The 12,457-nt window shown below is 36.2% G+C and overlaps 1 protein-coding gene across 1 annotated transcript in view; it reads right to left on the bottom strand.

Moving 5' to 3' along the window:
- Arl6 (ARF like GTPase 6) overlaps nt 1-2,028 on the bottom strand; it is a 35,497-nt gene extending 33,469 nt beyond the window's left edge. The window contains exon 1 of the mRNA XM_090347607.1: nt 1,880-2,028. Within this exon, the coding sequence (XP_090203733.1) occupies nt 1,880-2,002 (123 nt within the window). The 5' untranslated portion in view covers nt 2,003-2,028. The remainder of the gene's footprint in view (nt 1-1,879) is intronic.
- Nucleotides 2,029-12,457: the final 10,429 nt, after the last annotated feature.

Here is a 12,457-nt window from a genome sequence, read left to right on the forward strand (position 1 = left end):
TGCATATATGTGGTACCAAGGAATCGAACCTGGGTCTTTGTGCATGCTAGGCAAGCACTTTAACCACTAGGCCAAACTCCCGGCCCAAATGGAAATTTTTTATACAACTATTTAAAGATAATTTTTAAAAGACTTCCCCAACACATAATAGAAAAAAAGTAAAAATGCCTCTCATTCATCAGTTTCAAAAATTCCAGTAACCTTAGTAAATTAACACTAAATAAACATTAAAAAGTTTAATATTAACAATCAGTTTAGGGTCAGGAGTTTGACCTAGTGGTGCAGTGCTTGCCTAGCATGGACCAAGGCCCAGGTTTAATCCCTTGGAACCACATACATAAAAAAAAACAGAAGTGGTGCTGTGGCTCCAGTGGTAGAGTGCTAGCCTTGAGAAAACCCAAAGACAGTGCTCAGGCCCTGAACCCAAGCCCAGGGACTGCCAAAAAAAAAAAAAAAAGAAAAAGAAAAACATCAGGAAATATTTATATAGAAACTGACTTCATCTATATACATAGAAAAAGGAATGTATTCATCTGAGGTGTGGAAGGTAAGAGGCCAGCCTGAACACAATCTTCATGAGAACCCCCTAAAACCAATAAACAGCTACATGTGGTGGCATGTACCTGTAATCCTATCTATGTAAGAAGTATAAATAGGACAATCATGACCCAAGATAGTGGAAGCAAAAATGTGAGACCCTATCTCAAAAATAACAATAACAAAAAAGCAGTGGGAGGAGGGAACTGAGGGTGGCTCAAGTAGTCCAACTTCAGTAACATCAAAACAAATGAAAAAAGAAAGAAAGAAAGAAAGAAAGAAGAAAGACAGAGAGAAAGAGAGAAAGGAAGGAGGGAAGGAAGGAAGGAAGGAAGGAAGGAAGGAAGGAAGGAAGGAAGGAAGGAAGGAAGGAAAGGAGGGAGGGAGGGAGGGAGGGAGGGAGGGAGGAAGGAAGGAGAGAGAAAGAGAGAGAGAAAGAGGAAGAGAGGTTTAGAAAGTGGTATCAGAAATTAGGAATGCAGGGCCGGTAGTTTAGACTAGTGGCAGAGTGCTTGCCTAGCATGCGCCAAGACCGGGGTTCGATTCCTCGGTACCACATACATAGCAAAAAGCCAGGAATGGTGCTGTGGCTCAAGAGGTAAAGCTCTTGCCTTGAGAAAGCCCAAGGATAGTGCCCAGGCCCTGCGTTCAAGGCCCAGAACTGGCAAAAAAAAAAAATTAGGAATGCACAGTGACTTTTCTTTATGTATAGCCAAATGTATCTCTGACATAAGCATTGTGTACTGAAATTGAATGTACTAACTTTACGTATTTTTCAGTTAAAAGAATATACACATATAGGGGCTGGGAGTTTGGCCTAGTGGTAGAGTGCTTACCTAGCATGCATGAAGCCCTGGGTTCAATTCCTTGGTACCACATACATGGAAAAAGCCAGAAGTGGCAATGTGGCTCAAGTGGCAAGGCGATAGCCTTGAGCAAAAAATGTCCAAGGACAGTGCCCAGACCCTGAGTTCAAGCCCCAGGACTGGCAAAAAAGAAAAAAAAAAAGAATATACCCACATATTACTTAAAATCATCCTACCTATTAGTGATATGCACATGACACCTCTGGGGAAAATTAGCTAATTTTCTATAGAAACAATAAAGATGCTTTGGATTTTCATTAGATTGTCCCTCTTTTTTCAAGAGAAAACCTTAAAAAATGTCAGTGCAATCTGAAAGTAAACTTGGAAGTTTTGTGTAATTGTACTGGTATTCATTAAGTCCTGCAAGATCAACATCATTTCACAATATGCTTATATATATATTTACATTATATATATGAAATTATGTCAAATAACACATATATGTCAAATACAGTGCATCTAACAAGGATACTTACATTTGAAGGCTTAAGTTTATTAATGATGGTTGTTTTGCCACTATTATCTAGTCCAAGGCATAAGACATGAACCTCCTTCTTCCTCAGGCCAAGAAGTTCTGAAAGTCTGTCTAGCAATCCCATGATGTGACTCAAATACTTACAAAGCACTGCAAGAAAAAAAAGAAATATTATCCAAAGGTACAGTATTATGGTATGTACATAAAAGTTTAATAATTTAAAGACACATAATGTCAGGGTAGATACCATGTCAATGTGCTTTATACTTAGTAAACAGAGCATAAGCTGATTACAAGAAAGGAGCCTTAGCTGAAATGCAGATTGGCAGCTTATGACCCCTGGCAAGAGAATAATGCTCTTGAGATAAATGCATTTCTCACTGTAATTTACAGTATTTCATAAGAAACTGTGAACAGTCTCAGTGTGCCAACTGTAATGCTTTCAAGAATCTATAAATTAGGCTATAACTTTCCTGGGAAATCTGGAACAACACACAGGCATACCGCTTGATGGTAAAGCTCAGAAAATATAAGATACAACAGGAAAAGCAGGGCTAAACTGAGACTTTTACCACATTTAAACCACTCGCTAAATCTTTACAAAGAAATGACAGGCAGTCATTACTGAGAACTACTAGGTCTGCAGAATAAAATTCATGCATAGCTTCTTTTTCAATAAGAACGAATGCGTTTATTCAAAGTTAAAGGCACACAGGAACAAGTTTCATGTCATCAACCTCTTGAAGCCCTTTAATCATGTATTTCAAGCAGTGCAACTGTTGGGTGTGTACGAAATTTTGATACGAATTGTGGGATTCCTCCCTCAGAAATTTCTATCGATAGTGAATGAGACTTTTTACTCCTCTGTTCTCAGGATGCATGACATTTTTAGTTGCTTGGGTCTCTCTCTCTCTCTCTCTCTCTCTCTCTCTCTCTCTCTCTCTCTCTCTCTCTCTCTCTCTCTCTCTCTCTCTCTCCCTCTCCCTCTCCCTCTCCCTCTCTCCCTCCCTCCCTCCCTCCCTCTCCCCCCCCTCCCCCCCCCCCCTCTCTCTCTCTCTCTCTCTCTCTCTCTCTCTCTCTCTCTCGCTCGCTCGCTCGCTCGCTTTCCTATGAAAAGCGGTATCCGTGCGCTCACTTGCATGTACATACTCACTGCTTCCCTCATACACCAGTTAAATTCTTCTGGGGAGCCGTGCTCCTCCATAGTAAAATGTTGACAGTAAAGCCCCCAAGAAGTAACACATCCTTCAGAGGTAAGGTCGTGGCAAGTAAGCTGCGGATGACCCCTGAAGGGGTCAGATGTTAGCTGAGGTGACCTGTGGCGATTTCTGGGCGCAAACTCCTTCTTGCTCGGTTTCCGGTCTGGGATCAAGCTTTGGGCACATCCTCCTCACGTCCCGTTAAAAGGCCCTCGGGCGGGCGGCCGTGAGAACCCATCCAACCCACGCGCTGGCCCCACGTTTCCTGGGGTCCCGAAGGCCCACCACCCTCTAAGCCCAGTCCTCGAGAGACCCGCGGGGCGAAGCGCCCGGGGCGAGTTCGCAAGCCACAGGAAGACCACACAGATACCTGGCGGCCGGGAGCCCGGCGAGCGACGGGAACCAAGCGCTGCCTCGCCCGTCCCCGGCTGTGGGGAGTCTTTGTCCTCCGAGCCTTCGAAGGGAAGGCCCCGCGGCTTCCGACAAAAGCCCCCGTACCCGTCACGAGAGCCCAAAGCTTCGGCCTCGGCCCCAGAGCATCAGGGGCGGAGCCGGCGCCCGAGCGCGCGCGGCGTTCCCATGGCAACGAGCGCTTCTTCCGGTTCCCGAAGCCACGCCTTCTAGGGGGAGGGGAGTGAAACGTTTCCTCCTCGGTGGTATTTTTATTTATTATTATTACTATTGCTTCAGGGATTCAAGGAACTCTGAAATGAGAGGGAACGGAACGGCCCTGAGACACCATCACAGGAAGTGTGTGCGCCGAGATGGGGCGACGTGCCGGGCCAAGTTCCGGCGAGTGCGCTGGCCCGCAGAGCATGATGGGAGTTGTAGGCGCGCGCACGGCTTGCTGGGTAGCACTTTTCTTTTTTTTTTCATATATTTTTAATTGAAATTAATAGAAGGGTTACATTATATTCAGCAGACAGAAGGTACATTACTTCACATACAGTGATACCCTTTCTCATGTTTTTTTCTTTTTCGCCTTTGATCCCTGCATCTCCAGGCTGCACCATCTTCCTTTACATGCTCTGATGCCTCCATAGCCTGGGTAGCACCCCAAACACCTAGTCTTGGTGTTGTTAGAGGCAACGTGTAGGCCAACCAGGACTTCAGGATACCTAGGTTACCCCCTGCCAGGAATCCTGCTAGGCCTCTGCCCTTCACTCTTGGAGATGTAAATCAGTAAACAGGAGTAAGAGATCATACAGTTAAGGCAATAACAAACAAAAGGCCTGGGTGGGGAAAGAGTCAATGAGATAATATTTGGCAAAGGAAATATGACTGTGTCTTTCCTAAGCCTTCTGGTCTCTCAGAAATATTTCCACCAGGCCTAATCTCTTGGTGATTAGGTTGCTCCTTCCCACCCACCTGGAATCAAATGGACTGGTGATCAGAAAAGGAATTCATATTGATAAAGTTGACCACCTTCTTAAATTGAACTTGGGTTTTATAGTAAAGAGACAAATGAGTATTACAAATATAATTTGTCCCATGTTTTCCCCACAGTTCTCCACTTGACAAACTACAGATGCAGATCTGTACTTAAGATTGAGAGGTTTTTCTTTGGGGGCAGGGAGGGAAGTCGGAGGAGCCTACTTTTTAATCTGTCTAGTCTCACATACCTCACTGTTAGGAAACTGAGTCAAGCTGAGGAAGAGAGAGAAAGAAGGCAGAAACTTCAGCAGAACAGAAGGGGGCTTAATCATTGCTGCAGAGGGACTCAATGTAACATGGAATAGGGTTGGAGAAATACAGAGATGTTGGGGGGCCGGTGTTAAGTTTTTACACATTCTAAGATGAGGCTGCTCTTCAGAAATTCATTGGCCTATCCTGCCTGCTGTCTGTTAATTTATCCAAACTGTCTAGTTTGGTGGTTTATTTCTGTTTTTTTTGCTATCTATAGTTTGTGTGTAAGGCTACATGGACAATGAATAATTTAATTCAGTTGATTGATAAAATATTTTGTCATGATAAAATCTCTATAAAAATATGTCCAGTTATTTGTAGTGATTATGTGAATTTATGTCTAGACCTTACTGTCTTTAAAATATAACAAGACTTTTTCATATATCAAATTAACAGTATAAAGAATACTTAGATTTATAAACTAAAAACAACTTACATTATGTACAAACATTAGTAAAAATGTAAAGCATCACAAATTCAACCACCTAAACTTAAGTTATATGTGCTATTAGATATTGTAAAAACGGGCTTGCTCCATCTGTAAGACCCTGCTATGCCTCATAGGAAATCATAGAAAAATAAAATACATTAATTAGTAATTTATACCTTGTTACAAAATCTTATTATGTTGCTCAGCAGGTTGTTAAGTGCCATATTCTTTCATATAACGTATGCAATGCAATTTCACCATAAACAATTCCTCATGATGACAGCTTCTATAGCACTATTAACTTGTAAGCATGCCAGCACAGGAAAATTTATATCGCATATCAGAGTATTATAGATTTTTATTGAAAAAATAAAACCACTTTCAAATTAAGTTTGTACCACCTCACTACTATAGCAGAATAGATTATAGGTAGAATTTCAGGTCAATTAACACTTTTTTATTGTGTTGATCTCTACTATATTGTGGTGAGAAGCAGAAAAAGAACATAGGCTAAGAACATGAGTGGAAGGCATATATTGAAGTTTATAATAGCAATTCAATATGAAATTGGAAAATTAATATACTTCCTTATTTTCACAAACAGATCTCTTCTCAGAATAGATGGGTATAGTGCTAAATCTCAAATTAGTGATGAATAATCTCATGTCAATTTCAAAAGATACTTAAAAATAACTTATGTAGGGGTTAGGAGTTTGGCCTAGTGGTAGAGTGCATGCCTAGCTTGCACAAAGGCTCGGGTTCGATTTCTCCATACCACATAAGTAGAAAAAAGCTGGAAGTGGTGCTGTGGCTCAAGTGGTAGTGAGAAAAGTCCAAGGACAGCACTCAGGCCCTGAGTTCAAGCACCACAATTGGCAAAAAAAAAAAAAAACACCAAAAATAACTTATGTAAAGGATATTATAATATTTAGATTCATTTTAAATTAAATTAATTCAGTTTAGATTAAGTCAAATGTGGATCTGTGAGGGACAAATTAAACTTAAACATTACCTAGATATTTTATAGAAATCTGTTCAGTATTAAACTTTTTAGGAATTGTGCTACAGAGATTTTTATGAATAATATTTTGAATGCCCTACAACTATTAAAATCATCTGCCCTTTAAATTTGGTATGGCCATTTAAATGTCTAAAGTATCTAAGCAAGTACATTCATATGCACAAATACCTTTATATTTTTGCCTGACAGAACAGCAAAATTTGGAGAGCAATCCTATCTCACAATTTATAATTTAATTTCCAATCAAACCATGATAAATAGTTATTTTTAAATTCCATCATCTTAAATACCATACAGCCAGCCCAGAGGTCAAACACCAAGTACTACTACTGAAAGATTACATATGTTCTATTAGGATAAAGAAAGACAGAATGAACAAAATCATAATGCCAATGTAATATATTTCTCCTAAGTGTCAGAATGTATTGGTATTTTTTTTTTTGCCAGTCCTGGGTTTAAGCTCAAGGCCTAAGCACTGTCCTTGGACTTTCTCAAGGCTAGAGCTCTACCACTTGAGCCTCAGCACCACTTCAGGCTTTTTTCTATGTATGTGTTACCGAGGAATCGAACCCGGTTCTTCATGCATGCTAGGCAAGCACTCTGCCACTAGCTCAAACTCCCAGCCCTGTGTTGGTATTTTTTAATATAGAAACAAAACTGAATTATTTTTTCTTATACATTAGTACCTGTTTGTATTCTTTGTTAAATTTAGACAGGAGAGCAAAATTTTCCAAAATAAAAGTATTTTAGAAGACTAGTAGATTAAGTACACAATATGCATTTTATGTATTAAAGTAATTTTAATTTTCTTACTGTTTGGATTATAACAGAAATTTATAAAATTCTCCATTTACATTATAATATACAACAATAAATAAGAAAACATGAAAAGTATCTATGGCATCAACAAGTCTTCAGTAGAAGACTTGAGAAGTATTCTATACCATATGAAAAAAAATTTCTTTAAAAAGCAGTTTCATCTCTTTTAATAAATGCCATAAATATTAAGTGAAGATGTCTTTGAATTGTTATTAATTTTCTATATTATTCACACATGAATGTCCATTACTGAATGCCCAGCAATTTATTTATGTGTATATATGTATATACATATATATTTGACTTTCAAACTCTCTAGCTACTTACATAGCAGCATCTTAACCTTTCTACAAATCTACTAACTGACACATTACACACTGCCTTCTCTTACACAGGATTTTCATGTCCCTGTTTCTATCAAAAACTAACCTCTACTTATGCACTGAATCCTTATTCCTCTATTTCTATAAGCTTCTGCTAAGCTAATCCTTATTGCAAGTTTCCCTTTATGTTCCAAATCACTCCCATCAAGATATGCATATACTTTAGCACCCTCCATCTAAACTAGAACAATTATTCCCACATCTAATTCAGTTATTGTTCTAGTTTCCCATGCTTTGTTTTCAACATTTTGAATTGTTTCAAACATTTTGAAAAATGTTTGTAGGTTCTGATCCCACTTTTATCTCTTCTTCTTCCCTTCCATCAAATTTTGACTCTTTGCCCTGGTTAAGGTCTTCAAAGAGATTATGCTTATCAAAGTTCCCAAATCCCACGGCTTTTTTTTTGTTTGTTTTAATCTTTACTTAACATTTGATCCTGAGAACCAACTACATTTCTTTTTACTCTTTTCCTTACATTCAATTTCCTTTGTTGTCCTCTCTTTTGTTGCCTAACTTCGAAACAGTGGAATACCCTAGATTTCATTTCTAGTCCAACTTCTTTATCTATAGGGTTTTTTTTTTTAGGTTTTTAAAACTATAGTGAGTGTATGCTAATGACATCAAGATCCTGACCACTTAGTTTTATTTGCTTGGAAATTTTCTGCCTCCCCCTCTCCCCCTCCCTTCCCTATTTCCTCCTCCCCTTTCTTCTTTCAGTTATAGGGCCTGAAATCAGAGTCTGGGCACTCTCCCTGAGGTTTTTCACTTGAGACTAATACTCTATTACTTTGAACCATGATGCCAGTTCCAGTTTTCTGGTAGTTAACTGTAGATAAGAATCTCAGGGACTTTTCTGCCTCAGGTAGCTTTGAATTGTTATCTTTGTCTTCCTCAGTAGCTAGGAATGCAAGTGTAAGCCAAATGCCAGTTGCTTGGAATTTTCAAGGGCAACTGTTTACTCTATTTGAATATCTAGCAATCCTTTTAGGCATTTGGTAACTGGAATCAGTCTTCCTCTCCAAATCTGTTCCTTCTCTAATATCAAATCAGTTGATGGTGCTTCAAATGTAGAATATAAATTTTTATTATTCTTTCATCTTCTGTATGTGTGTATATTTATTTAGTTTGGAATCTATACAATTTTGTAATGAACCAATATGATTTCCCTTACTTTATCTATTTTTTGCTTGTTATATATGTTACATAGCATAAAGATGTATCTGTATTAAATTTAGATCATTAACTTGCATTTAGTAGGGTGATCAAAGTTGTAAAGTGGAAAAAAAGATGTAAAGTGGAGGAGGAAATATTTTTTTGAAACAGCAAAATAAACCTAACATAAAAATGGAATGGCCTTGTGCTTTTGTTTGAAGCATGTGATTTAGTGGAATTTAAAACACTAAGCAATAACATTAATTCTTTGTGATTTAGAAAGTTAGAAAAATGAATGGAGATATAAAATATGTAATAACTATTTTCTTAAGTACTTAAAACAACTGGAAAGAAAATACAACCTCTTGAAAAGACTACACACAATTAAAGATAAAAATGTATCATATGAAAACATACCATGTAAAAGTAATATACAATATTATATATTTAAACATTTAGAACTTTGTAAAAAATTCACATAGCTGCTTTGAAATATAAATTGGGCTAACATATAATCCTTTCTAGTCAGCTTTCCTTCCATCTATAGCTTTTTTTTTGAAACTTGTATAAATTTTATTTATTACTGTAAATACTAAAGTTACATGGGATACACCTTAAAATTAAGTCCTAAACCATCTGCTAAGGGAAATCACTATGAATATCCAGTCCCTTTGATCAAACCCATCTATAGCTTTTTAACAATACTAGAAGAAAATATCAATCCATGGGATAACTTATTAATATGTATAAAATATTTTGATATTGTTATTATGTATTATTGTATTTTAAAATCTTAAATTACATATCCTATAAATCAAAAGCATTAGTAGTACAGGAACATTGAGAATTATGGTTACACTTAGGAATGATTTTTTAAATGTTATGTTTTTATAAAATTTCAATTTTACATTTGAATATATTTTAACAACTTATTCATCCTCAAAAGACATTTAGCTTAAAAACGTCCAGTAAAAGGGGGCCAGGAGTTTGGCCTAGTGGTAGAGTGCTTGCCTAGCATGCATGAAGACCCTGGTTCGATTTCCATATACATAGCAAAAAGCCAGAAGTGGTGCTGAGGCTCAAGGGGTAGAGTGCTAGCCTTGAGAAAGTCCAAGGACAGTGCTCAAGCCCTGAGTCCAAGCCCAGGACTGGCAAAACAAAAAACAAAAAACAAAAAACCAAAAGAACTTCCAGTAAAAGTAACATGATGCAATTTTAGTCATTAATTTTTAAAATTTTATTTATTTATTTTGTTTTTACTGAGGTTTGAACTCAAGTCCTTCTGCATACTCAGCTTGCTTTCTCAGCTGGAAATCTTCCATTCTTCCAGCCCAGCTTTTGGCTAGTTAATTGCAAATGAGTCTCACAGACTTTTCCATCTTTTCTGTACCAAAACAAGATCATTTGGATCACTCAACTTACCGAGTAACTAGTAATGCACACATGAGCACAGACCCAAGCACCCAGCCCATTCAGTTTTTTTTCTTTTTGTGCTGGTACAGAGGCTTGAATTTATGGTCTTGACTTCTCACTTGTTTTTTTCATTCATGGTTGGCATGCCTACCCCTTGAGCCATCCCTCAAATCTAGCATTTTTGCTAAATAATTAAAGATAGAGTCTCAAAGACTTTTCTGCCCAGATTAATTTTGAATAGCAATCCTTAAATCGCAAGCTTCTGAGTCACTAGGATTTCAGGTGTGTGAGGCACTTGTGCCCATTTTCATTCACTCTTTCCTATAATTTGGTTTATTTTTTTATTTTTAAATTGCTGTCGTTTTTAATTGAGAGGAGTAACTATTTCAACAAAAACTTCTTTCTGTATTACCTTTCTGTATTTTCCTCAATTTTATTGGAACTTGTCCTGCTCTTTTTTCAAGTATGAGAATGTAACTATAGCTGGTGCAAGTATTCATTTAAGAAACAAAGACTGTTAGTTAACAATTACTCTTTCAAAATGAAAAATTAAGCTATTGCACACAAAATTAAAATTAAGTATACTTTATGAAAAAAACAGATGACATTTATATTCTGTTTATATTTAAATTTCAAGGTCATAATCCTAAAATAGAATGTGATTAACAAAATGATTAATAGTGTATCAGAAATCAAGCACACACAGTAACATTGAAATCATATGGCACCCATACTCTCTGTTAGCAATGTTCAAGTATGCCCCAGTTCCTGCTGCTACATATTCTCCTGTAAAGTTTTGATTTCTTCTTTTTTAATACCTAGAAGCTTAAAACCCATAAAAGTACATCAAAGCTCTCATTTTGAAAGAAGAAAATGAGACTCTTGCATAGTACAAATATATCAATACAATTTTCTTTGAAGATATATATGGCATAAGAAGAGAGAACATGTTAAATTCACAACTCCAGAGGAAAACATCTATCTATCTATCTATCTATCTATCTATCTATCTATCTATCTATCTATCTATCTATCTATAGTAAACCTTGCTTTCCATGCAGTGGAGAGAAAATTTTAAATTCTAAGCCATTTATTGTCTGTAATGTTGTGTATTATCTTAAAGATTCTTGGAACATTTGGCATTAAGTAGTCTAGATAATATACCAGTGGATGTTCAAACAAGTCAGATTTAATAATGCTCACACCAATCACAGAAAAATGGCTTGTTTTAGTTACAAGTTAGTTAGCAAGTGAGTGGCCATTGATTTTTTTTGTCATAAAACTTGTAAAGATCTTATTTTAAGTAGAATTACTTCAACAAAAATGGATATATATGACAAAAAACATACACACTTAATGAAAACCTTCATTATGGGTTGAATTATGGTAGCATTGGGTAGATAAAGATGTGAAGGAGCAAAAGTTATGCCTTTCTGTGACAAAAAGTTAATAGAATTATAATTTGTCTTCTAAACGGACGATATGTTTAAATAAAACATTTTCAAAATTACTTTAAATCTAAAGTGTATACAGTCATATTTACAAATAATCAGATGTGTAATAGAGGTTTTGAATCACAGAAGTAGAAGTGGCCATTTTAAGTTAGACAAACACTTGAAAATATAGTTTACTTATTTTTACTAGTTAGCACTATTCATGCCATGTAACATGATTTTCAAAACTTGAAATGCTGTTAGCACTTTCTAGAACAGAGGTAAATTAAGACTGATTTAAAGATGTAAATGTGGAAAAATTGTTCACAAATGTTCATATCAGTATTGCTTGTTATATAAGATCATAACTACTAAAAATGATATCTATTTTCAAAATAATACCTAAACTGAATTAGATACATGAAAAATGATTATTCTTATATCTTTAGAGTTTCCTTTATAATAATGTATTATTTTGATAGAATTTTCCCATTAATGGGGGCCAATGAAATGGAGACTCATGCCAATTGAATAGAAAAAACTAGAGTAATTCTCCTTTTATTATTTAGTTCAGCACTTCCATGTCACAAGTTTCTAGTTCTGATTTAGTATATATTTGTTAAATTGTCTGACTAAAACTAAGTTGTAATGACAGGAAATGTAGAGAAAATAAGTGGCAGAAATATAGGTAAGGATAGAATTTTACTTGAGATAAAATGTTCACTAATTCCTAATGCTTTTCTCATTTCTAATTGAATCATATTGGTTATTTTTAATTTATTTGCTAATCAAAACTATAAGCTATTAAGACTGGGGATGTGGCTCAATGGTAAATCACATTGCTTCATGGGTTTCATCTGTAACACTGAAAAAAGTAAAAAAGATGGTGGTGCATTTAAGAGCTATGTTACATTCATGTCAGGTAAAATTCTAATACTTTTGTTCTTAGAGATTAATTATTTTGTGTTTAGTTATTATTAGTGATTCTTACACTTAAAAGTACTCTATGCAAATTCAAGCAAGAGCATTTCTCTGTTTTGTTT

This window comes from Megascapheus bottae, chromosome 1 (genome assembly GCF_031878675.1).
Source record: "Megascapheus bottae isolate mThoBot1 chromosome 1, mThoBot2.hap1, whole genome shotgun sequence".
Lineage (NCBI taxonomy): Eukaryota > Metazoa > Chordata > Mammalia > Rodentia > Geomyidae > Megascapheus > Megascapheus bottae.